This window comes from Cucurbita pepo, chromosome LG01 (assembly GCF_002806865.2).
Source record: "Cucurbita pepo subsp. pepo cultivar mu-cu-16 chromosome LG01, ASM280686v2, whole genome shotgun sequence".
NCBI classification, from domain to species: Eukaryota; Viridiplantae; Streptophyta; class Magnoliopsida; order Cucurbitales; family Cucurbitaceae; genus Cucurbita; species Cucurbita pepo.
The window spans coordinates 930,251-957,033 of record NC_036638.1 but is presented as its reverse complement, the minus strand read 5'-3'; the positions used below and the strand labels follow the sequence as shown (position 1 = coordinate 957,033).

General features: G+C 37.5%; 5 protein-coding genes across 8 annotated transcripts; 2 read left to right on the top strand and 3 right to left on the bottom strand.

The window, feature by feature from the left end:
• Nucleotides 1–1,596: 1,596 nt before the first annotated feature.
• On the bottom strand, nt 1,597–3,416 carry LOC111791371 (AT-hook motif nuclear-localized protein 15-like). The gene is made up of 2 exons (XM_023672677.1): nt 3,153–3,416; nt 1,597–2,842 (listed from the first exon to the last, which is right to left on the bottom strand). Exon 2 carries the CDS (start codon nt 2,563–2,565, stop codon nt 1,762–1,764), a length of 804 nt encoding a protein of 267 aa, XP_023528445.1. The 5' UTR covers nt 2,566–2,842; nt 3,153–3,416; the 3' UTR covers nt 1,597–1,761.
• Nucleotides 3,417–4,488: 1,072 nt separating this feature from the next.
• On the bottom strand, nt 4,489–7,102 carry LOC111791616 (vesicle transport v-SNARE 12-like). Its single transcript, XM_023673054.1, has 5 exons — nt 6,793–7,102; nt 6,268–6,326; nt 5,978–6,166; nt 5,032–5,202; nt 4,489–4,846 (listed from the first exon to the last, which is right to left on the bottom strand). The coding sequence occupies exons 1-5, from the start codon at nt 6,884–6,886 to the stop codon at nt 4,700–4,702; spliced, it is 660 nt and encodes a 219-aa protein (XP_023528822.1). The 5' UTR covers nt 6,887–7,102; the 3' UTR covers nt 4,489–4,699.
• A 1,027-nt stretch (nt 7,103–8,129) lies between these two features.
• LOC111791875 (ARF guanine-nucleotide exchange factor GNOM-like) lies at nt 8,130–16,406 on the bottom strand. 3 transcript variants are annotated; one of them, XM_023673380.1, is made up of 6 exons: nt 16,201–16,406; nt 15,993–16,102; nt 15,790–15,849; nt 13,459–14,269; nt 10,627–12,548; nt 8,130–10,424 (listed from the first exon to the last, which is right to left on the bottom strand). In XM_023673380.1, the coding sequence occupies exons 4-6, from the start codon at nt 14,191–14,193 to the stop codon at nt 8,657–8,659; spliced, it is 4,425 nt and encodes a 1,474-aa protein (XP_023529148.1). In that variant the 5' UTR covers nt 14,194–14,269; nt 15,790–15,849; nt 15,993–16,102; nt 16,201–16,406; the 3' UTR covers nt 8,130–8,656. The 3 variants fall into 3 exon arrangements, with proteins under 3 accessions (XP_023529148.1, XP_023529155.1, XP_023529161.1); XM_023673387.1 differs by lacking the exon at nt 15,790–15,849; XM_023673393.1 differs by lacking the exons at nt 15,790–15,849; nt 15,993–16,102.
• A 1,423-nt stretch (nt 16,407–17,829) lies between these two features.
• Nucleotides 17,830–18,210, top strand: LOC111802154 (zinc finger protein 10-like). The gene has a single exon (XM_023686422.1). It carries the CDS (start codon nt 17,830–17,832, stop codon nt 18,208–18,210), a length of 381 nt encoding a protein of 126 aa, XP_023542190.1.
• A 4,709-nt stretch (nt 18,211–22,919) lies between these two features.
• Nucleotides 22,920–26,684, top strand: LOC111811158 (protein HESO1). 2 transcript variants are annotated; one of them, XM_023697917.1, is made up of 10 exons: nt 22,920–23,060; nt 23,349–23,416; nt 23,502–23,689; nt 23,809–23,973; nt 24,334–24,512; nt 24,600–24,695; nt 24,882–24,951; nt 25,246–25,367; nt 25,598–25,708; nt 25,813–26,684. In XM_023697917.1, exons 3-10 carry the CDS (start codon nt 23,554–23,556, stop codon nt 26,332–26,334), a joined length of 1,401 nt encoding a protein of 466 aa, XP_023553685.1. In that variant the 5' UTR covers nt 22,920–23,060; nt 23,349–23,416; nt 23,502–23,553; the 3' UTR covers nt 26,335–26,684. The 2 variants fall into 2 exon arrangements, with proteins under 2 accessions (XP_023553685.1, XP_023553678.1); XM_023697910.1 differs by having other exon boundaries at nt 22,920–23,103.
• The last annotated feature ends 99 nt before the right edge of the window (nt 26,685–26,783 follow it).

The window sequence follows — 26,783 nt, the reverse complement described above, 5'->3', positions numbered from 1 at the left end:
ACGTCGAAGTCGACCATACTGACAAACTATCGCAAACCACCTGCGGAAGCATAGAAGATTATGTTCTAAGTAGTCATGACAACCAAAAGAAGATGAAAGCGGGCAGTACAGGCACAGATGACTCAAAATGAGCTCTAAATGATTCCAAGTTCAAACTTCATTAATTCAAGGACAAGAGGTCCTATCTCCCTACATCTATCAAACTCGAGCAACAACCGAAGCATGCTTCTCGAATAGAACAACATTAACCTCGACATCTACTCATCGTACTTTTCACTTTCGACAATGCATCATGGTAAAAAAAAAATTACCTCCTATATGGAGATGTGAGTTGAAAATTCAATCCACCAACCTTGTGTAGAGCATTGTAATGGGCGATCTACATGGGTTTTGGTTGAAATCAAATTCAGTGTTCTAAGAGAAACATCTACAGCTTTAAGTCAAAAGGATAGCTTTTAAGGGAAACAAAGAAGCAATTTCTTTCCATCTACGGACATATTTTTCAACTCTAAGAGCCACCATCTTGGAACACCTTTCCTACCACGGAAACCAACCTCCACTGACTTCCCAATTTATCAATGAAAAAGTTCACATTCATAAATATGCAAGTTTATGATGGTATAATGAAGAACTACAGCAGAAATGAATCTGTCTTGAACAGCTAAAACTCCTAGACCATTCAACACGACACCGAATCAGAAGACAATGTAGACATCTTGACACTTCGCCCGAGAAAGAACGCATCAATAATGCGTTTAAACCTATTGACTTTAACGCTCTTTCTAGTATAAAAATGAATGTTCTATTAGTTATGTCCTAGAATATATTGTTTTTCGTTTGATATCTATGTCCTAGATTTCAAAAAATATACAATATTTTCTGTATTTCGATGTCCATGTCCATGCTTCATAGGAATCTCCCTCATGGGCTAACTAAGGGCCTGATTATAAGTACATAAGTAATGAACACTGTCTCCATTGGTACGAGACTTTTCGGGAAAACCGAAAACAAAATGGCGTATGAGCTTTATATAAAGAGCCGCACAAAACATTATATTCTAAACGACAATTTATAGACAAGTGGGGAGTAGTTGAAAAAAATTCAAACACACAATTGGATAATAACCCCACGTAGATGACCAAATCAAACCTATCAATTTTGTCATTTTCCATACATGTTGATCTAAAGATCTTATCATTTTCACCATTCAAACCAAACGTCTAACCGAAGCTATCTAGATGAGGCTTCCTCCTTCACTACAAGTTCTGTAGAAGGGCCTTCGTTTAGCTAGTTGATAGTTTGAGAATATCGAAACTATGACGCCTAACGAAGAACGAGAATAAGAACGAGTTTTAGATGTCTAAGTTGATGAAGATTGTCATGCACAAATATATTTCTCAATGGTAGAAGATATGAAATGATAAATGCTTCTCAAAATCATCATAGAACACTTGAAAAAAACAGGGAAAAGCATGTACCTGATCAGGGAATATTGTGGCTCCAAACTCGAATTTGATTTGTTCACCCACAAAACTATATAGATTCATTGATTCTGACAAAGATGAGAATTAGAGCAATGCATATAGAAAGAAGTAATCCCATAAGATCATAGATATTTTATATGCTTACAGATAATATGCCAAGATGCTTTGCAGAAAAAAGAAATTTAATCAGTTCTTAAAAGTTCAAACAAAACTAGCACCTAATTAACTTATCAATCCTCTATCACATTCTCTCCCTCTATATTTCTGTATATCTCTGTTAGAATGGAGGTGGGGCTCGAGGAGGACTCCAAAACACATCATGAGAAGAAACCTGACCATTTGGCACCAAATTTGAAGTCATATTGTAATTTCCCATTGAAGGCTGCTGCTGTTGCTGATCCCCCATGCTCTGAGAAGTTGAATTGTTTTGGCTATTTCCGGACTTGTCTCCGGCAGCTGCCTCCTCATCCTCAAGCGGTAGCCGCTCGTATGTGGCATTGGTGAAGGTAGCAGCGATGACAATAACCGGACCGGTTGCGATGAGAGCACCGACGACAATGCCACCAACTACCTGCCCCTGCCCGCCAGCCAAGTAGACTGTTAGTCCGGTAGCCCCTGGTGGAGCAGGGGAAGGCAAAAAGGCACCGGAGAGCGACAATATATCAAACCGTCCCTGTAGAGTAATAACGTTGCCAGGGGCGGCCGGATGCCTTAGAGTGACATTGGCGACAACCCCATTTCCACTGAGGACAGAAACCCCTCGCTGGCGACGTTGAGCGAAGTTCGAGATGCTTTCGACGATGTCGCTGCCGCTGCCGATTTCTAAAACGTGGCTCCGGAGAGCATCGGGGCTCTCCTTGGTGACTACCACCGGAGGCTTCATCTTGTTTTTGGATCCCGGCGGCCGACCACGTGGGCGGCGCGTGGTGGAGCCGGTGCCTGGTTCAGCTCTCTCATAGCTGCCGGAGTTGTTTTCTTCATCCGCAGCTTCTAAGCTTTGCTTTAATGGAGTCGAATAAGGGTTGGTGGTGCTGCTATCTGTGGTGGTGGGTATATTTTCAGCCCACCATCGACTTGCCATTTCTTCTTCAGCTTTTGATTATTAAAACACACAAAAGAAACCCCAATGCAAATATATACACAAAACCAAAGAAGGAATCCAATGGGGGCGGGGCAAAAGAAGTTTCTATCTTACTTACCTTTTATTCCCCTTTCCCCACACTTTCTCTCTCTATTCAATAATCCCCCCCTCTCTCTCTCTCTCTCTCTCTAAATGAATAACGACGAGAAAAAAACGACTACGCAAGTGAAAACCAGCTAACCCCTTAAGCAATTGAAGCTTCCTTCTTCTTTTTCACCTTCAAAAGAACAAAACCCAGATCGATATCTGCAAGAAAATGATCTAACCTGTTCCAATAGTTCAAAAAACAAAACCCGAGAAGGCGACACCAACACGTGTTCACAGAAACCCAAAACGATGAGGAATTAAATCAGAGCACCAAATGGAGAAACAAAGTCAAATTGGAAAAGGGAACTTCCTTTAAAGAAGAAGAAGAAGAAACCCCATCATTTTCTCGATTGCAATGGAGAGCAGACAAAGAAAACAACGTGGGGGTGGGTCTCGATTGAGGAAATAAGTACACAAGAGAGCTGGCCCAGAAATTGTACCTATCTTTTAATGTACTCAAGAGGGTCAGTCAGAAAAATTAGTACAAAGACCCCCAAGAGGTTCTGCTTCTGCTGATGCGCATGCTCAATCTGAGCAGATGAAGTTTTTGGTTTGAAGAAGAGAGGGACTAAGGAGAGGGGTTAATTTTTTGAAGCATTAAGTTGTACGATAAGATCTTTGACAGTAATCACTGTAGAATCAATGTTAAAGCAGTTCAGCAGCTCTGCTCTGCTCTGCGCTGCTCTGTTTTTTTCTCTCTCAAGTTGAAGTGAAGGGCAGCTATCTTCGGTCTTGGGCGGCAAGTTTATGGGGATTGATTATGGGGAAAAGGGTACGTGTAGGGCTGTGATTTGGAGGGGAAGAAGGAGAAGAATGGGCAAGAGGTCACAGTCTGAGACAACCGACAAAGGCATCGAAAGGGGCCCAAAAGTTTTTGAAGTCTTGGATTTGGAGTGGAAGGGAGGCCCCCCACCACAACCCCCCAATTTTGGTCATTTTGGGCCTTTTTCCCTTTCTGGAATGTTTCAGGTTCAACACAGTCATTTTCGGGACACAAGATCTCTGGAGTATTTTGGTTCAATTTTACAAATATGGCCCTCTACACACTAAAAAAATTACTCAATGTCGTAGTCCTCGAAGTCTTTTAAAAAAATATACACTAAATTGTTTGCAGGCTCTCTTCTGTGTTGAGTGTAAAACAGCGAGCTACGTCAAAATTGCATTTCAGCGACACAGCGGGGTTAGAGAAAAGATTTTGAGTTATAAATAATGACAACTAATGACAACTAGTCCTATCCTGTATATACATTCTTTTTTCGAAGAAAGTAATTTTTGTCTAATTTAAAAGATTAATTAATCTAATGGTTGATTATCTTGCCAATATCATTTAATTTGACTAAAATAAATTTAGAAAAAGCTTATGGAAAAAATAACAATGAATGCTAAATCAACAAAATCGAAGTCAGAGGCATTAAAAGATGAAACAAAAGTCGCGTTGAAGCTTCAATATAAGAAACTAGCGAGAAAATTTATAGTTCATAAACACATGGAAGAATTTACGTATAGGAAAAACAATTTCTGGTAATAATATTTTTTTAAAAAAAAAATGAAAGGAAAAGGATATTAACGAAACTTTAATGTTTTCTCCGAACATTTTTATTAAAACGAGGACCAATACTTCAGGAGTTCTTCTATAATTAAACCTTAACTCTATGCTATCTAGTGCAATTACTATATCATAGTAAGTTTCAGTACAAAAAAATTGAAAAAATGGAAATCATCAATGGACGATGGCTCCTGACTTCCTAAAGTGCATGTACAGAAAGTAATTAACCATTATATACACAATCAAGAGCTGCCTACTATCTGGTATTGATTAGTTAACATGCTATTGAGTTACAAGATTTGGTCCGATTACAGACATGAACATGAGGTATCGGTAATAAAATACATCAAACATATGATCGACAACCAATCGTACAATTGGAAAAATCAAATGATAAGAGTGCAACTCCTTTCATGATCAAGGAGAGATCTCTTCCTGATCTTAAAGCTTAAGATATATTATAAGGATTATAACGAGTACTAGAACTCCGATTACTGACCCGACAATCCATTTGTTTCGACTGATTCTTCGAGACATCGTGACCAGAACCTTTTTACTCTTATCAATGGCATCATCTACCCCGTAAAGCTGCAACATGAAGCATATTGTTAACGATTATCCCAAGGATGGAAAAAGAGCTAGCAATTAAAATTAGTGAGTTGAAGTTGAAGGATTTTAATGGCATCAAAGATGAGATTTATTCAGAGTAATTGGTGAGTGGCTAAGAACTTACTTACTAGTCTGCCAGAACATAATATCAAGAAAAAACTTACTCTCTTATGGGAGTGAAGGAGAGTTTCACGCTGTTGATGTAAATCCTGGAGAATTGAGACACCGAGCTCCTCGGTCTCCAGCATGGTTCTTCTACTCTCTGTGATTCTTTCACCAGACTGATTTATTCTCTCTATGGACATTGTCAGCCTCTCCCTTTGATCAGCTGATGCCTGTAAGAACGCGGAAAAGGTAACAAAAACGATGAATTAAACCTGTGCAAGACAAATATCTTCCAATTATCAAAATTAGAGCAGATGTTCCAATGATGAGATCCGTTTGGCCTATGGCTATATGAAAGATATGAGACTGATCCTATGATGTGAATCGAACTGGCTGTAGAAGGTGTGCCCAGCAACTCAACTCCACGAACATGTTTAAGTTATTGGGACTTAAAAGCCAACAACCATTGCAAAAGAAACTGAAGGGGAAAAGATGGGACTATCAACACAACTTAGAAAATATCATCCCTTCAGCGACAAGAGAGGCTGAAAAAACAAACATGGACTGAATAGAAAGTTCATATTGCAACCGATGAAGTACCTGGAACAGTAACTTCTTTTAACAAGAGCTTAGAATATACAACACTAAAATTACCAAAAACTTTGGACATTTTGTATAGAACTATAGGTACATTAAAAAAAATTATAATATCTGTTTGTGATTGGGCCAACTTACAAACATCTCGACTAATCTAAACATATTAGATTAGGTTGTAAAGAAAACTTATATGTTACTAAATTCTAGGCACATAGCTAACATGATAGAAATCATTTCCTCCAAGTTCTTTGTAAGTAATACAAATTGACGTTATTTCAATTGAATTAGTATGTTCCCAAAATTGGATTTCAGACTAAGAACCCAACTCATGACTGGAGTATTACTGAGGAGGTAGTAGCGATGCTTAAATTTGAAGGTAACTGTAAAAATTGAATTATCAAGATCTACCAGATGTGTATCCGCCATTCCAGACTCCAACAGCTCTTCACGGGCAGCTTGATTAGCGTTTGGTGATGTAAACCTCTTCAGTTCCTTTTTCAGTTTCCCAAGATCAGCTTTGTACTCCCGTAGCTTAGCAAGTAGCATAGCCTTTACCCCTGGCTGCAAACTTCTGGCCTCAAGGTCCATTTTCCGGATCTAGAAATCGTAAAAGATACAACATTGTATTCATATAATTAAGAATCTAACCAACCTAAAAAACAGAAGAAAAGAACCAAAAGAAGGCTCTTCAAACGTACCAAAACATCGGCCTCATCTAAACTAACTTTGATTTCCGAAAGCCATTGCTGTTTCTGCTCTGCAATTCATGTTAAGCTAAAATTAGCAACCCTTCCAATCGCTCACCTCAAAAAAGAAGAGTCTCTTTAACATTCATTCAAACGATGAACATCTCAACTTCCTATTCAATTCATTTCCAAAAAGAAATCCAATTCAGCATATGCAAGTCATTTTACAACCAAACTCTAACGAATTAGTAAGGAACGCTAAAATTCCCCATATGCGTAATTCGATCCCATCAGCTACAAATTCCTCATCCCAGGTTCACATCCCTTCATTCATCTCCAAAGATTTCGAAACTTCAGAATCTGCTCATTCAACTCGAGATCTCCAACCACAATTTCAAGAAATTTCTTCCAAACTCTAACATCAGAAACAAATCTCTTCCTTCAAATTAGGAACGAAACATAGAAAATCGTAGCGGTAAAAGCCTAGGTTAACCCTCACATAAGTAAAATTGAACAAAGAAAACACTCCGAAAGTACCTGAATCGGAGGCGGAGAAAGAGTTGTATTTCCGAGAAACATTCGCGGAGAGTTCACAATACTGGCGCTCGTACCCTTCGAAAACCTCACTCATCTTGACTAAACTCTCACGAAAGACTGAGAAAAGTTCACGCTGACCTTCTGGCGACTCCTTTGCTCAAAATTTTCCGGCAAAACTCGGCAGATCGGAAATCGGAAGTTACAGAGGCTGAGCCAATTCGGAAAGCGGAAACGGATGAGAAGTTTGTTTGTAAAGTGTAGACACATAAAGTAATTGCCGACAACGTCAATATGCCTTCCTGCCTGCCCTATATTTTTCTAAAACCAAAAATGAATATTAATTTTTCCAACCATATTTTCAATCGTAATTCATATCTAATTATTTTCTTAAAATTCCAACTTCATATTGCGTTAATCCTAACCTACTTCAAAAAAAAATTATATATTCGTTAGATAGATTTAAAATCTTTGGTTCTATGAATTAGACGTAGAATATGGCGACAACATGTCCTAGAAGGAGATAACAGGTAGAGTCAACAACCCACTAAGACTTGCGTATCTACAACTACATCGGGCAGTCAAAAAAGCATGAATGCAAGATATCAACAGAATGATCGATCGGATAGAGACTAGATCTGCTTTCTTCCCACCGCGTCCTTCCTTGTGTGTCGGAGATATAAAGTGAGTGCACCGAAACAAAAGTTTGATTCCTCTAACGCTCATAGATAGAATTAGAAACATTAAACTTACATCTATTTTTTATTAAAAATAAATAAAATTAAGTGCAGCTTGATGGTTAAGCCATTTCCTAACTTATTCAAAAAGTTACAGCTTGCTAACCTCCTAAAAGAATATTTCAGCATAAGAAAATATAAACAAAGTGATCATAGTCAAAAGAGAGATAATAAGTGTTATCCCTTGTGTTAGGCTTAGTAATGTATAAGCATCATCTCTTCTCAAGCTTGCTTACAAATGTGATATTCCAACAAGATGAACAAAGTCAAAATCTAATCCCTACCTGTCCTATACTGATTCTAACACCATAAAAACTAAGATGTTGACTGTAAACCCTGGTTTATGAATAAACAAAACGCTCTTACCCCGATTTAAAAGTAACTTGCCGATAGCTCGATGGATAAAATACCTATTACACTCTTTTGAGTTGAAGCTTCAATCTCCCAAGAGGGGAAAAATAGACAAAAAAACACAATTATCTGATACAAAATGTCAATAATTAATAACGATGGTTCCTCATCTCATCCAACCATGTTTACCTCTCCAATTCAATTCCTGCCATTTATCTAAAGAAACATACTACTACATAACATACCATGTGGTTACTAGCAAACTGGTTGATTCTGTACATTACTCAGCAAGGTAATACAAAATAATAAGTACATGCTTCATTCAAAGATGAATGATAATATGCCTCCAGAATTCAGAATGTCTGACAAAAAAGCAAAAAAGACAAGATTGAAATCTATGGCTACTTGTACCGTACGTATAACAACACTAACAAACAGCATGGTTTAGAATGAACCAATTTAACTCGGGGAACTCCGTGATCAGGTATTGCAAAGAGAAGAAACGCTTTTCCGGAAAAGACGAAAGCCCAAAAGATCATTAAGCATACCTGGGGTCTGGAACACGAATTCACTGCATTATCTCCCTCTAATTGTACAGATCTGTAACAAAGCAAACTCCAGGTATAGATATGAAGTGCCCTAGGATCCGTTCTGTAAATTTAAGATTATCTGGATTGATACAGACTAATTCTAGACAAAAAAATTTAATCCTGGTGGTCAAGGTATATGCATAGCGACATCCCTAGCAGAAAGAGCTTGAGATTTCCAACTGAATGATCCTACCCTCCAGTTCCGACACTGTCAGGCGCTACCTTTTCAGTTGAAGAAGAGTTTGATTCACTGGAAGTTTGGCCACCTTTTTCACCCTGACCAACTAAGCGGTCGGAATCTTGATCGGGGAAAACTTCTGATTGCAACGAGGGAGAAATGTTATTTACATGCAGCCATGTGAGTTCCCACAAGCTATCTCCACCTAGCGCACTCCTCTGAACTAACACTCCCTTAGTTTTCNGCACCCCCTTAGTTTTCATAACAAGCAGGGTATTCTTGAGGAGTTCAGGCACTAGCTCCTGAAGCTTCTCACTTCTTTTCCCTCTAACTTTAGCTTTTGCATACTTTTCCATTCGGCTGAGAACGCCAAGCCATAGCTTGCAGAAGGTTGTTAACTGAGAAAGATCCTGGAGTAACAGTAGAAACACTTTGGACAAGAGTTTCATGGCAAGGATCAACGTCCCCTCCATGTTTCTGTAATCTTTCTGAGAGTGTCCTTGTGCAATTTCCAATAAATCGTCAAGCATTGTGAAGATCACAAGATCAAAACACTGTAACCACAGACCATGTGGAAGGTAAACTTCGTCAACACCTGTCAAGCACTTTTGCAATGACAGTAGAGCCTGGTTTCTAACCTCCTCTCTCTGATCCAAGCAAACTTTTCTCAACCCTTGCACAAGCCTCAGCCACATGTCTCCAATATCTTGCGACATCTTAATGGCTTCCTCCTCCCTTGCAGCTTCCTTACCCTCCCTAGCCCACCGTGCTAAACAATCAACAGATCCAGCCATAAGATCCAATGCTCGCAAAGAGCGTTCAGCCTGTCCAACACGAGACTCAGCAAATTGCCGAGAAGCATCAATGCAGAGGGTATAATTTGCCGGTAACAAGTGAGCACCATCGGATACAATAAATAGTAGAGCATCAAATCCTGCCTCAGAAGCCTCTGGATGGCGAGCTGTTATGGAGAGTAAGGATGTTATTGTTCGCCATCCAGATGGGGATCTAATATGAGAAGCATTTGCTTTCACTAGACGACTGACTTCCTGTGTAATTTGCTCACAGTAAGCATCAGCAACCCGAGCATCTAGCTTCAAGACAAGTTGCAGAGATCTCAAAAGTTCATCGGCAAGGTTCTCTTTATAAGGAAGTAACCGCTGGCAAATCCGGAGAAGTCCAAAAACAGCTTTCTCCACCAGGGCGCAGGGCATGACAGTTGACTGCACAATATTAGATATATGATCATAAACACCAGGCCACAAAAGCACAATTCTATCTCGGTTATTCAGGGTAATGGCAATCAACAATTCCAGACAGAAGACTGCTGTATCTTCATCCTCAGGAGAACTGTTTCCTTTCTGGGGTCGTCCTGCAGCCCATATGAGTGCTTGTGCCAGCTGTAATAGAGATTCAGCCTGAAGAAACTTGCTCTCTGTGAAAATGCTGTCAATATTGCACTTTTGAATAGTCTGAAGGGTGCGCTGATGAGCTGCAAGTTGTTGTTCGGTAGGCTGTGATCTTGGCTCCTCAGTGTCAAGAGATAAGAGCTGACTGAACCGGCCCATCAATCCAGAAGATCTCTTGGGAGTTCCAATTGACTGTATATGAGCAGCTGATAAAGAACTCGTAAGAGGCTTTCCATGCCCAGTGTCAGCAGAAAGTTCTGATTCATCAGCTGCATCACTGGCCACACGAGCTGGTAAAAGACCAAGCTTGTGCAACCGTAAGATGCAATCAAGGATGTTTCTCCAACCTGTACGAATGAAGTCACCATACCTGTTTTTTTTTTTTTTTTTTTTTTTTNAATCGGAAACAAAGCTTTCATTAGAGAAATGAAAGAACATAAAAGGGTAATGCAAAAAATTAAAAAAAAAACTAAAAATTAAAAAGACCACCCTCGCTTTTGTATAATAAAAAGACCACCAAAGAAACCCCAAAGCTAATTACAAGGGAAAAAAAAAAAAAAAAGTCACTGTACCTGTTGGCAATGGTGAACACTGTCATAGTAGCCATCCTCGCTTTTGTATCATCACCAAAGGCCAGCACGGGCTCCTCAACAGATGATGGGTTCAAGAGGGTTGTGAACTTGCAGAGGGACACAACAAGATCATCAAGTACGTCTTCAAGATGATGGCATGCAGAGATCTTTGCAACAGCTAAGAACCCATCAATGCATGTTTGATAGACTTCTTCATGTTCTGCATGATCAAATACCACAGATATAGCAGCAATTGTTGGCCCTGACATTATAGCAAACATATCACGATCAAGGTAGGCTTTAGAATCAGACACAATGAATGGAGAGGATTTCTTGGATTTATGCATCAGGTCTATCCATCGGCTAGGGTTCATTTCCGGAAAACCATTGCCTTGCTCTGGAGTTGTACGAATCTCATTCTTACAGATTGAGTGATACAACTCAGAGAGGAAATCTCTCGGAAGATCATTGCCTCCATTTATGTGCCTGCTGTTCCGAATGAAATCTTCTTCCGTCATCTTCTTTTTCACTTGAACATTGTGCTGATCCGTATTGAGCATTATAAGTGAATATGAGAGTAGAAGAGCAGCATCCTTATTCACAAGAATTTGAGGTGACTGTTCATAATATCTCTCCGAGAATGCCTCAAGCACCCTTTGTATCTTCTGTGACTCTCCAGGGAGTCGGAAAGTTTCCAAAAACAGCCGCAAAGCAGTATCCAAATTCATGTCCTGAAAATCAAAAGTCCAAGCAAATTCATGAAGAACCTGGACACAAAACTCATCATGATTTCCAAGGAAGTCCCCAACCAGATTTTTATCCAGACCAGCAGTGTACCTAAAAAAGCAGGCTACACTTTTCGGATCAAGTTTATCAGGCAAGAGATGGGTTCCTTGAAGGAATTCGAGTCCTTTCTTGGGATCACGGTTAAAGTGATCAGCTCCAATCATCAAACGTCTCTTGATGTACTTTTTCCTTCTCACAAATGGAACCCATTGATTAGGATCGCTGTAATTTTCACACTTTACCAGCCAGAAAGGAGTATATTCCTCAAGGTTCACAGGAGTATTTTCTAGGCCAGTTCCATTACCTATCCTCTCAGCCATTCCCTGAATAACGGCAATAAGACCATCCAACGCAAGGATATGCATTGAGGACAAAGGACAATTAACTGGAAAAGCACTCTTGGACAGAAGATTAGCAAGATCTTCAAAGACATTACTGCAAGTTATGTCACAATCTAAGTTTGCATACATCTCGACCATAAATGTTTTCTGCCTGCAGAAATCAACAAGAACCTCCATGGCAACCTCCTGCTGCTGGTATGAAGCCCCATACCTGCTTTGAGCAAGCCTCAAAATCACACATGAAAAGAAAGCCTCAAGCTGCAACTTCAGCTCAGTTCGCAGATGGTGATATAGATTGAGAACAATGCTACAAACCATTGAAAGGATCAGCGAGCTTGTTGACAGACCAAATTGCATAAGGTTTCGAAATAATTCATCTTGGATTAAACTCAATAACCTAGGGTGATGGCGGAAGGAAGGGCCACCCAACTCTATTGCTGAATTTATCAATCCCAAGGCAAAAAGAGGAACATCTTCATCAAAAGCCATGGTATTTGATCTAGCACCCAACTCCATATGCTCGACTAGATTTAACAATGAACAGAGAAATCGAAAAATTTCCACCATGCAGGGGACCCCATAAGGTTCCTTCATAAGATGAAAGTCAAATGGAACCGTATCCTTCACACTACCATCCTCAAGTAAATTTTCTTCCATCCCAGTTGCCATCAAACCTGACGGAGAATTGGAATCGAAATTGTTGGATGACGATTGACCATCAAATTCATGGCCCAGGTTGCCATTCTCCAACAGTCTACTTCCTAGCACATAGTCATCATTAGCCCCCCTACCAGCCTGAACAAGAGAACATAATTCATAAATCAATTTAACAATTTTCTTTTTAATTTTTGGCAAAGAGCAACTTAACAGTTTCAATATAAATAAAATGATAATGTTTTAAAAGGTTAAAAGCATTCTTCACGATTTTTATCTAAAAGAAATGACACATAAGCCTCGTTCTAAATGTAAAAAATATTAATAAAAACATAAAAAAGCAAAACTATGTACTGTGGACAAAATAATTATTGTTAAATAAAAATAAAAAAACAAAAAGATATTTCCAAAATTCGACAAAAATTCTAAAGCTCATTCTCAACATCATCACCACCGTGACATACAGGATTTCCTTACTCGTTAACATTTGTCTCCAGTGTTTTTCTTTAGCAATAGAGAAACAAGTGGAGTTTCGATTTTGAAGAAAAGGCAATAAATTCATGTTATTCTTCTACTACATGACGTATAAGGACTTTAAACCTTGGTGCATTCCCATGGAGGCATAAGCCTCTTGCGAACCAAAGAAGCATGAAGCTAAAAATTTGTTTCACAACTCAAGTAGGCCTCTAATAAACCAAAGAAGTCATAGGCCATGAGGCTAAAAATTTGTCTCTCCCCAAAGGTAAGCCTCAAAAGTCCTTTAAAAAGTGGTAAGAACTTAGAACTAGCATTTTACCAAGAAGAACTTTTGATAATGTAAGATATTATCCCATAAAAAGAGTTGCAATTTTAACCCCGTTTGCTTCATTACTATCACTACCATTATTTGAACTGTATCAGGGGAAGTGTGACTGAAAAGAGATGCTTCCCATAAGGTAAAGTAAAACTATCGTGCACAAAATGAATAAATTTCTTTTCATTTTAGCTTCAACACCCATCTTAGTAATCTCTAGAAATTAGCTACAGAGAAATACAGAAAATAAATTAGTACCTCCTGTTTGCTGGAACTATTGCCATTGACCAATGCACGTTCTGTGGTATTGACTTCTGAAAGATGTGAAAAGATACACCTAACAAGCTCATAAACTGTGTGGCGAGCTATCCGTTGCAATAGCTCACCCTTTGAGGCTGCCTGATGCACTATGCGGAAACAAGTATTAACAATGGTGCAGACATGCTGATTGCTCAACATAATGGATGCCTTACTTTTCATACAAGCAAGAAGAACCTGAAGTATTTTCATCAGGACCATTTCTTCTGATGCAGGATCTGTTATCTCAAATCTACAGCAGGTAACAGCATCAACTATCAAGTGAACGGCATCTCCAGCATTAACAGTGTTTTGATCAATCATGTCAAGAGTTAAAATCTTGTACACAGAAGATAAAGCAACCCCAGTAATAGGTGCCCCAGTTTCATCTGATCGAATTACATCTAAAAATGGTTGAAGATACACAGCTGGGTTGATTGTATGCCATGGATGTTGCCATGAATATATCTGCTTTCTTAATGACTTCAGTGATTGAATTAAAGAGTGTTCCAATTGATCATCACCTGACATATAACGACCTCCCCATCTAACATTTCTTCTCATTACTGCCAATACAGCACCAATTTCTGAATTAATCATGCATGCTAAAGCAGTTTTATTCGTATATGTGACATCACACTCCTCTGGTTCTTCCTCAATGGAATTGATTCCAGTTTGCAGCTTCAAGCGCCCCATCTTTGGATATGTTCCCTTCACAGTACTCAAGTTTACCACGTACTGTGAGAAGAATGAGCAGAAACCTACCTAATGTCTACAATCACAACATACACAGATAAGAGACATTTTTATTTAGAAGTACTAAATTCAATGAGCTCAACAGTTAAAAAGTGGGAATGAAAGCTCCAGCTAAAATTTTCCCAAAAAGAAAAGGTGCAGTAGCACAGTGTCTAATAGAAAGCTCCTCTAATCAATTTTAACAAATGATAGAAAAGTTAGATAACACTCCAAAGCTAAATTTCAAGTTCCTACTTAATTCAATGAATAAACTACATCCCAAAAGGACTGACTGGAGAAATCATGCTAGAAGACACTTCATTCCAAGGAAGTAGTTGTCTGAAACTGTATTTTATTGTTTGTAGAAAGAAGTTCGTGTTGGCAGTGATTCCATGAAAAAGAACCAAATACGACTATCAAAAGCCTGCAATTCTAAACCCAGAATGATTTTCCGAGCAAGCTAGCTGAAAAGTCTGTAAATGGAGACGAGACAGGACGAGTATTGATTAGGCTTCAACCTTGAGTTCCAGCACCAGCATTGTATCTTTCAGATTAAACAAAAGTATCCTAAATGACTAGAAACGTGAATCAATTCTAACACCATGAAAAAATTTGGAGATCATGCTTATCCATGTAAGTGCAAATTACTGGGTGGGTGAATTGGTTGAGATCTCAAGCAATAAGCTAATAGAGTGTGGAACATAAAGTTTGGACCGTTGCATCTTTTTCTTTAAAAAGAAAGCAAGGTTTGAACAGGAGGATCTGGAAGAAAAAACCTAAATATGCACAAGGGTATATTGCAGAAAAGGATCAAAGCAAGAAGGAATACTCTAGCCCCCCAAATCCATATTCTTTTGGAATGAGAGAAGGCAAAAACATTGAAAATGCTGTGCCCACCAACTTATTAGAGAAATAACAATCTCTACACGCCCAAGGACATTGTCGAAGTAATAATATATTTTACATAGGACACCAGAACTGCTTAATAAGGAATATTTCTCTCCGCGTGCAATTCGTGAAGATTGAAGCAAGTAAGGGATGGGCTAGAGTGGGGATGAGAAGATCGCAAAGAAATGTAACTACTGAAATAGGAAAAAAAAACTACTTATTATATAGGAAACTTCACTTTGAAAATTTTTGTCATTTACACTAGGCAAAGTGCATCGATGAAGAATTCTTTGGTGTCAATAGCCGCAGCACCACCGTTACGATAACTATAGCCCTCTTGACATGGCAGGAAGCACAAACAAAAGTATAAGAATGGACAACGGAGAGAGAGAAAAATAGCGCCCAAATTCGAAATGCGTTCTCGAATCTGACGAACCTTTGAAATACCCACCTTCATTTTCGCTCTCCAAAATTCTATTTCAAATTCAAAACAAGAACGGTTTTAAAAGCTAAATTATGAGTATTATTTCTACAACGAGGAAAAGGGAAGGGTATTCGACGTTGTTTTTGGATCCAAATTCTTCACAATGTCGAGAAATTCAACAATCGCAACCTCGAACACACTGAATTTTCATAGTTAAGCCCCTCACAAAGAAAATGTTAACTTACGGCCGTGTCGATTACAGGCGGGGTTGTTCCTCATGGAATATAGTACGCTATCGAAGCTTCCTACGCAACCAAACAAACGAAAATGAAGGAGGGAGAAACAAGATCCTACTCGATCACTCTAGGCACAGAGATATACAAGGAAATGTGTATGTGAAAATGAAACACAGAAATGACGACCAAAGATCTAGAAAGCAACGAATTACTTGAGATACGAAGAGGAGCAAAGGCGGTCAACATATGCGGGAACAAGAGATCTAGGGAGAGATTAAAGAGCTTCATTTTGGCATTGCGCACTCGATCTACCATCCATAGCCTTGGTGCAAATCAAAACGAAATGGCCAGTAAACAAGAAATATTGCATAAACTAGAAATCGTTAAAATTAGCACGCATCCCAGGGAAACAAGAATTACCTAGACCAGAACAAATTCGAAATCGAAATGATACAGAGGCGGCGTCGGAGCTGAATTTACCGGAGCGACGGTAGTCGAACGGCGGGAAGCCGTTAGGGAGGCGACGGCCGGCGAGGGGTGGGGGATCTCCTTGCGACTGGAGGAGGGAGGTTGTGAAGAAGAGGAAAGAAAATTTGAGAGAAAAAAAAAAAAGTTCAGTAAGTTGAAACTTTATGAATTTACTATTTCATTTTCATTTTCATTTTTCTTAAAACTTTTATTGAATTTTACTAATTTTCTTTAATCTATGAACCCATATTTATTTAAATACATAAGAAAATTTAAGTTTTTATTTCACTCACTAAAAAAAATTAATATAATTTTTTTAAAAAAATATATTAAAATTTTAAACTTCCGAGTGTCGTCATGGTTTTGTTTTGTTTTTCATTCGTCATCATCTAATTTCATCAACTCATGCCACCGATTGATGGATCTGAGACGTTAAATTAGTTTATCTTCACAAATTCGTATGACTTTACCTTTGAATTCACGTGTGATGATTCAAATGTAAGGTTTTTGTTTTTCTTTAGCCGCAAACAATAATCAACATTGTCACCTCCTCCGATTAGTATACTTCACAAATCGCTCATTTGAATTCATGTTATCGTGTTCCTTACACATAAACGTTATTCAAATTAAAAGAAATTGCTTGAGAAAACAACATTAGGAGCCAGAGAGCCGCGCAGGTCCAATTCAATTGGTTGGAATTGGGCAAATACCTCTCGTTAAATGGAGATTGGGAGTGGACGAGAAGTTTTTGCTTAAAATTTGACCAAGGTAAAGAACAATAACGTATGCACATGATTGGTCTATGATAATCAATAATTCTACACATCATTCAAATATATTGCAAGACTATTACGAGACCCATGTTTTAACATGATTCGATTGCACGTGTTCAATCGATATAAAGATAATTGCACGTGTAATTGATCAATGTCATCGTACAAATTCAATTAGATTTCCATGTGTTAACTAGGATAAAGCTAGACGATCTTAATTCAAGACAGGTCATAAGCGAAGATCGTCTCTTCTATTTATAAAACTGTATCGTATATGTTGTGTAAATGTCCAACCTCGACACGTAAAATATTAAAATCAACCTTACCCAAATAATAATAACCTAATTCAAAGAAGGGAAACATGAAATAATATATCTAAATATAGGTTGATAGTAAAGACATTTTAGGTGGCAACCAAAATGACAAAAAGACAATACACATTAATTTTCTCACGTTTTAATAATATAATTAAAGGTCAACGAGCATGACTTTTTTTACGTGTTTTCTTAAACTATATAAAAAATAAATCATATTTCAATGTTAAGTTTGAAATTTATAAGCACATTAATTTAAATTTTATTTAATACACGTCACCATTTAAAAAAAAAAATCATTGGTTTAAATATTTAATTGGAAATAAAAGATTTTAAAATATATTAACAACTTCAATAATATAATATTTTAATATGTTGAATTAATTAATTCCTTTATAAAAAAAAATTAATTAAAAATAATAAAAAAAGAAACCCCTTTTTTCCTCCATATATAGCATTTTTGCCCCCAAAAAAGAAAACTCCATTCTTCTCCAATGGCAGAAACTCATCATCTATGGAGACAAATCCTCAACTACTCCAACACCTTCAAACCGTCGCCATCCTGGGAGGAGAAGGCCTTCGCCGAGGACACCGCCGCCGCCGTCTGGCCGCCGAGGTCCTACTCCTGCAACTTCTGTATGAGACAATTCCGGTCAGCTCAGGCCCTCGGTGGCCACATGAACGTGCATCGAAGAGACCGTGCTCGTCTCCAAAACAATCCCAACCGTTCATTTCTCATCAAACCAACTCCCACCCTCGATCTTCAAACTCACCCTTTTTGTCCCAAAAACAACAGATCAGATTCTGGGTCGTGTCTCAAACGAGCCAAAGTTTGTGTCTCTGAAGAGCAGCTTGACCTTGAGCTCAAGCTATAGCCATGGCTATGGCTAGCTACTAAAGTTTTAATTTTTTTTTTTCTTTTTTCCATCTTCCCTCGTCTCTTTTTTTAATTAAGTACTGAATATATCTGAATGGAAGCGAAGAATTTATCAATGGAAAACATCTCGTTCGTTCGTTCATTTATCTCTTTCGATAATTTTATTTCTTTCTCGAAAATATTACGTCATAAATACGAGATAAACAATCGAAAATAGCATAAAGTTATTTTAAACTAACTTATATATAAAAAAAATTTGTTTTACGACCGAAAATTTGAATATTTAATCTCTTCATCGAATTCGAATATATCTTGAAATGCATGCAATCGCGAGTAAGAACGATTATGTTAATATAAACAAGTTTCTCGAATAGACTATTTTTTTTTTTAGGTTATTTATGGTATAAAATGATAGGGAATTAATTATATTTTTTGGAGGGAAATTTTTTTAATAGTTTATAATTGATTTATTTTTCTTATTTAATGTTAAATCGTTTGGATTTTTTCAATTAATCATTTGTTTGAAATTGATTCTTTAAATATTTTGTATTAATTGAACAAGTTGAGTTTTAATAACAAACAAAACTTATTTAATTCATTTTTAAATTCCTAAAATGCACGAGAATTCTTTTAGTTACTAATTTAGAAAATGTTTCAAATAACTAATTTTTTTAGTTAAAGTAAATCCTCAAAACCCTAATTGAAACCCTACAAAAAGTAAAAGTAAAAAAAGTGACACATTTTAACTTGATTTTGTAAAAAAAAAAAAAATTACCCCATATTTTAGCTAGATTTCACGAGGTTCGAAGAGAAAAACAAGTTTACGATTTGAGTTCTCGTTAAACTCGATCGACCCAGATTGAAGATGATCTGGTAGGGTAAAAAAGTGAGAGTAAAAAAAGTGTGATGGCTGTGATGTATACTAAAACAGCAAACAGCATTGAAAGTAATGAGAATTTTACAGTGAGGAGAAATGGAAGGCGAAGGCGAAGGGTTTTGTGATGAGATTTGAGAGCTCTTTTGTTTTCTGTTGGCATAGTGAGTAGCAGTGGATTTAACACACGGATCAGAATAAGATTTAAAAAAATAATAATAATAAAATAAAATAGATAGTAACTTCTGATATTAAAAGGTCACAGTCAGCTACATTAACATCCCCCAGATGACTGATAGTAAGGAACATACCTCACCACCTTGAAATACCCTTTTAACTGTTTTATTACCTTACCATCTTCTTCTCTTTTTCCTTTTCATTCCCCATAAATTCCCTTCTTTTTCTCTCACTACATGTCTTCTCAAAATAAGTAAAATTATAACCTACTAAGGCCCGAGATCCATGTTAGTTGGAGATGAGAACAAAGAAGCCTCCCCTGTAGAAACATCTCCCTAGTAGACGTGTTTTAAAACTGTGAGACTAATAACGATACATAACAGACAATATTTACTAACACTAAACTTGAGTCGTTACAAATGATATTAGAAGCAGATGTATGCAAGTGAAACGAAACATTCTCTATAAAAATATGAAACCCTCTCCGCTGTTGAAGCTGATGACGATACATAATGAGTTGAAATGGACAATATTTGTTAGCAGTGGACTTGAGCGGTTACAAACCGTATGTTATTAACAATTTAAAAAGTGGAAAGATTAGTTTATGTAAAAAAGACAACAAAAAAGTCTTGTCTCTCCATCAGTGCCACTATTTACGCGTCCTTTTTGTGGTTGTGTTGCTTTAAGATACTGTGTATGTGGTCTATGTCTTTATATATACACAATATTGTTGATATATACGAACAAACCTATGGTTTTCAAATTCAATACCTATGCATGTAACATTAGAATTCAACCCTATTGTTTATTTTTTTGTTTAAACTAAGGTGGATAATCATTAATCCCATAGCTGGGTGTAGGCATGTGCATGTAACCTTACTTTTCAACTCTTTTCTCGATGTTGTTAAACGTTAATGTTTTCTTTTTTGGCTATCGTTGTTCTGTGTTTGAGGAACTAGATTTGTCTTTCTAAACCTACGACAGCTCCTGTGGTTCTGGATAATGTCTTTTTGGTCTCAACCATGGATCAAACCTAAAGAATATGGCCTTACAGACAACATGTAATAGTCAAGCCCACCTCTCCGCTTTGACCCGTTACGTATTGCTGTTAATTACTGTTTTAAAACGTGTATATTAGGGAGAGGTTTCTACACCTTTATAACCAATGTTTTGTTCCTCTCCCTAACCGATGATGTCAGCGTCCTTGCTTACACACCGCCCCGTGTCTAGCTCTTATATCTTTTGTAACAGTTCAAACTCACTGCGAGCAGATATTGTCCGCTTTGGCCCATTACGTATCGAAGTCAGCCTCACGATTTTAAAATGCGTTTGTTAAGGAGAGGTTTCCACACTCTTATAAGAAATGTTTTGTTCTCCCCTCCAATCGATGTTGAGATCTCACAATCCACCCATTTGGGGTCCAACATCTTTATTGACACACCGTCCCGTGTCTAGCTCTGATACCATTTGCAACAGTTCAAACTCAGTACGAGCAGATATTGTCTGCTTTGACTCGTTACATATCGATGTCAGCCTCAGTTTTAAAACGCGTTTGTTAGGGAGAGGTTTCCACACCCTTATAAGGAATGTTTTGTGCTCCCTTCCAGTCGATATAGGATCTCACAATCTTTATTGACACACTGCCCCATGTCTAGCTCTGATATCATTTGTAACAGCCTAAGCTCACCGATAGTAACATATTGTATGCTTTGGCCCGTTATGTATCGCAATCAGCCTCACAGTTTTAAAATGTGTTTGTTAATGAGAGTGTTTTATTCCCGTACTCCAACCGACGTGGGGAGGATTTCACACAACAACAGAGGGAGGTAGGGAGGTAGGGAGGTGGGTTTGGATTACACAGGAGGGGGCATAATATAGGCAAAAAAGAAAGGAGTGTTGTTCATTCCATTGACTTGTTCTCCATAAGGAAAATTGAGGAAACATGAGTTATGAGTTAAATGGGTTTGTGAGGGGGAGAGAGCATTGGTGTACATAGAGGGAATTTTCAAAGTAGTGGAGTCACTTTGACATAAGAATGGGAGAGAATTTAGAGGAAGAGGCTCAGAATTGCCTGGTGTGTGTAAGAGATATTTGAAAGAGGTGAAAAGAGAAAGAAGGGTCTCAGAGATTGCACATGGCCGAGGCTGGGCTTGATTGATATGCTATATGCCTATTTTGGCTGTTGCAGTGATGCCTATGCGCCATATTTATGGAGCTGTTTTGCTTGGAAGGTTCATTGGGGAATTTCGTCGAACAGGTTGCGGGGAATAAATGCTCACCACCTTTCTTTTCTTCTTCTTCTTCTTCTTCTTCTTTTTCTCTCATTCTCATTTATGGGGTTTTCTTTTTTTGGGGTCTGAAGCTTTCGTTGTATTAGCCTTTGTTTTGGGATTTGTAAACCCTTTTGCTTTTATTTATTTATTTATATTATTTATATTATTTATTGGTTTCTCACGTGAACTTACCTTTTTCTTTTTTTTGTTCTAATTTCTTTGTCTCTCTCTCTCTATATATATGGCTACAACACTGTCTTCCATGTTTGGTTCACTTGATTTTACTTTTTGGATAACAGCACGTATTTCTTTAAAAAAAAAATTCAAAAATATTTTTATCCGTCAACTTTTAAAAGTAATATTAAAAAATTTTGAGATAATCTAAGATGTTAATATACATTTTTCGTCCATAAGTTGACGATAATGATTGTTTTGAACATTTTTTTTATGATTGTGAAGGAAGTTAATGTTATTTTTAAATTTTTATGGTATTTTTTTAGCTTAATATTAATGGTAAGGGTATTTTTGAACTTTTTAAATTTTTAAGAGAATTAGTGAAAGGGTATTTTTGAAACACTGTTAAAAGTTAAGTGACAAAATACAGTATTTTTTAGACTTCTTTTTTAGTTTAAGCATGTTATTAAAACTTTTTATTACTAGACATCCACGAACATAGCCATGAGATTGGATATAAACAACACTAGTGACAAAGTGAAGTAGCAAAATTGAGCGTTGTTTGTCGACCATTTAAAGTCTTACAAAATTTCTTTATTTAATTAGAGAGGGGAACGACACATTTTTTATAAAAAAAAAAAGTTAGCCATGGTGGCACAAAAGTGTTAGGTTGTGAATGGGCCAAGGCCAATATGAGCAGCCATTGGGCTGCACCCTGGTATGCACATATCACTTGGAGCCTGAGAGTGCCCATCATGATTGCATCCATATTCATCAAATTTGTTTTATGTTTTAAATTTCATTTGGGTCTTTATATTTTATTTTAGTTTTAAATTTAGTTATTCATTTAAGAAAAAGGAAAGAAAAATCGATAAAAAAACAAAACAATATTTAATATCATCATAATAGTGGAGCGTCATCACGGAACAGATAATTTAGTTTATCCAAAAAAGGTAATACTCGATCCAGAAATTAGACACGCGATTGTTGTGCACATGATTAACGAGATTATACGTTATCGTGTTCTAGATTTGAGATCTTAGGAATCTTCAACCGTTCTTTGACGTCATAGATCACATTTTAATAAATTCGAGTTGATATATATATATATATATATATTCTGATAAATTGGACAAAAAATAAAAAGAAAAAAAAAGAAAATATAAATGACGACCTTAAATTGACCTCTGGCCCTGTACCCAACAACCAACGAAACCCTTCTACCTAAGCAAAGCTCTTCTCGGTACTGTCTCTTCAACTCCATTTGACTATAAAGAAAGTAAGTGGTTAGGCAAGGCCATCTTCATTGGCTGACCCAGAAGATCATTAAATAGCGCAAGAGGCTTCGGGGTATTCACCCTTTTCATCTTTGATTCTCGCCTTTTTGCTTTGGGTAATCGTTTCTTGTTTCCTTTTTTCTGATGAGTTTATCTTGATTTCTCTTAATTTTTGAGTTCTGATTGAAATTCAACCAGGTTTTGTTACGTAAAGTGGGTGTTTTAAATCTTACTTGCTTTGTGTATTGTGTTTGGGATTGTGGGGGGTTTTTAGTTGTAGATGCTTCATCATTCCCATATTAGCTGAATTCTCCGAAACTGGTTTTATTTGAATTTGTTGAGTTGTGGATGCTTGTTTCAGAATTCGACTTCGATTTAGAGCAAGTAGAAGTACTCGAGGAAGACACTAAATTATGCAGAGAACTTGAGGTGGAGAACAACAATTGCAATTTCATAACGCTTTCATTTTTGTGAGATTAGCATTTTGCTTTAACTTCGTCTGATTCTCTTGCAGATTGTTGCTTGTTGACACCTTGAGATTGTGTCTGTATTTATAGACAGTCAAAATGAATGGTTACATGCTGGATCGTGTCATCAAGGATATACTAACTGCGGTTGAGCCGTTGCAAGATGATTGGGCAGCGCGGTTTCAAATCATTAACGAGTTGCGGGATGTCGTGCAATCTGTTGAAATTCTGCGAGGTTCTTCTTGTGATCTTCAGAGTTACTTTTTTCAAACTTTGTTCAACCAATGACATGACATTGTGACTTGAGGTTGTTAGCTTTTCATATATGAGATTTTGGTTATCTGGTCAAATCAGGTGCAACAATTGACCCGTTTGGGTCCTTTGTATCTAACCTATTTTCTCGTTGGGGAGACTTGGATATCTCTGTTCAATTGCACAATGGTTCTTATGTTTCAACTGCGGGGAAGAAGCTTAAGCAGACTTTACTGAAAGATGTTCAAAAAGCATTGTGGAAAAAAGGTGCTCTTCTAATACATTTTACTTCTTTCATTTTCTCCCCATAATTTGCTAACTTAGGAACTCGTAAGACATTGCTAGGAACGTTTAGGTTAAATCTTTCTTTACATCATGAAGTATTGTTTCCTTTTTACCATATAGAGTTCCCAAGTCATTGCCACAAATAGAAAAGGAGGTTGGTATCCTGGTGTATAATGAATATAGGTTATTTTTTAGCAATAGAATGTGTTAGCCACCTTGCTACAGGACCAGCCTGCCTAGTTATAATCGGGTTACTCCGAGTGTGGTGAGTGTTGGCTGCGCGGGAGGATCGATTTCTTTTGGATTTATGTTTTCTTATTCCTTGAGAATTTCTTTCTGCAGGTGGATGGTACAAGCTACAATTAATCGCTCATGCAAGAGTTCCCATTTTGAAGATCGAAAATATTCAGCACAACATTTCTTGTGATATTTCCATTGATAATCTTGTGGGGCAAATCAAGTCTAAAATTTTGTTGTGGCTTAATGACATAGATGGGCGCTTCCATGATATGGTTATGCTTGTATGTTCTTTTGGCATTGTCGAACTTGTCAACTCCCTTTCCAAAAAGTGCTTCAATGTAGTAATTATCCTCTCTAGCTTTGTGTAGGTCAAAGAATGGGCAAAAGCACATGACATCAACAATCCAAAACAGGGGACTTTCAATTCATACTCTCTCAGTTTGCTTGTGATCTTTCATTTGCAGGTGGTTTTTCTTCCAATGCTGTTTTGTCAAATGCTAAAATTTATGAACCTTACATCTTAGATTGCTTGAGCTTAGTACATATCTGCTATGACATACTTGAATCCATTGTTCATGCCCTTCTTGGGCGATCTTCGATTTCTGCTTTTTTTTTTCTTCCTTCACTAGCTTACTTGAAGTTTTTTGCAGACATGCTCCCCGGCCATCTTTCCTCCTCTTAAAGACATATATCCAGGAAATGTTGCCGACAATCTCAAAGGTACTTTTGCTTAGAATTTGTTGTCTTGTGCATTCTTAATTGCTTTATCTGGCAAGGATGAGGAATGCTTATGAACATTCGAATGATAGGTGTTTCTAATCCTTTAATCAATTAAGCTATGCTAAGGTCAATTATGTACTTAGAACTTGTGCAAATACATTTGTAACTCAAAGGAATACTCGTGTGTATTAGTCGAGGTGTTGTGCATAAAAGAAATGAGACCGATCAATAAGTCTAAAATATTAGTTTATGAATTGAAATACGAAGTAATGTGGCATGTATGTATTTAACCAGGTGTGAGGGCTGAAGTTGAGCAAGAAATTGCACAGACATGTGCAGCCAACATAGCCAGGTTCAAATCAAGAACAGTCAACAAAAGTTCTTTGTCTGACCTTTTCATTTCATTCCTTGCAAAGGTAATATCTTAGTTAAATTATTGTTCTTGCATCTTGTTAGTTTTAACATTTGTTCAATTATAATCTCTATACTTTTGTAAAATGATCCATTTCAGCTTCTAGTTAAATAGAGCATGCAATAATTATATTGTTTTGGCACCTGATTTTGTGATGATAATTAGCTAGCTAGTCATGTTTGTTGTCTCTGTAACTATCACAATCTTTCATTGTTATTGCTTTGTCTTGTGCAGTTTTCAGATTTAAGTTCAAAGGCATCGGAGCTAGGAATTTGTCCTTACACGGGACAATGGTTGGAAATAGAAAGCAATATGAGATGGTTGCCAAAAACATATACGATATTTGTAATGTCTCTCTCCCTCTCTTTATGTCATCTCATGCTTAACATAAGCGGCATTTCATTTGCCTATGCTCTGATGTTGTGGTGGGGTTCGGGATGGCTGTACAGATTGAAGATCCATTTGAGCAACCAGAAAATACAGCCAGGGGTATTAATGCGAGGCAATTGATGAAGATTTCTGAAGCATTTCAGAGCACCCATTTTAGGCTCACCTCAGCTCATCTGCATCCAAATTATATCCTAAATGATTTAGCCCGACCTCATGTATCGCAATTGATCATTAAGTCATCTGGATCTGCTAGTGTCCCAGCGTTTAATATTGGTAATTACCCCCCAATTCGTCCACAGTTTCACCAAGCCAGAGTTACACACTCCCGCCCATATATTCAACATCAGTTCCAAAACAATGCCCCAAGGTTCACTATGGGAAACTCCCCCTCAATCAACGCACAGGTACCCCATACTGGAACCACACAGTCTCGCCCATCAGTTCAACACAAACCCCCGAATGGCGTACGTGTGAGCAATCCTAACAGTTCGAAAGTGGGGGAGCCCTCAAAACCCTCGAGGAGCTCTAATGGTCAAGGCCAGCAAAAGTGGAGGCCAAGATTTCAGAGACAGGTACTGTGAACTACATTGTTTGACCTTTGCTTTTGTACACATACTTGGCTAAGAAAGCTCAATTGCTCCCCACATGGCCATTCTCTGTTACATTATCCTTTTCGTTGCATTTCTTTGTGCTTACACAGCTGGGGTTTGATAGGGAGGTCACTCAAGCCATTAATATCCCATTTTTAGTTGAGAGACATTGCTTGTAATGATACCCCATTTTTCTGTTAATCTATACCTTTATTCTGTCTCCTCCATCGAGGTTAAAGACCAAGTATGACTAGATGGGGTATAGAATTTCTAGCATTGGCATTTAATTTAACTTGCGAGTTAAACAATTACAGCAAATGGCCTATTCGTGGATTCCATCATTTACTTTCTCGTTGTCTCACATTAGCATTGTGGCCCTCTGGTTTTCATTTGTCTTTAATTTCTGTTCCTATCTTGTTGGTTTAAACCCTTTCAGTTGA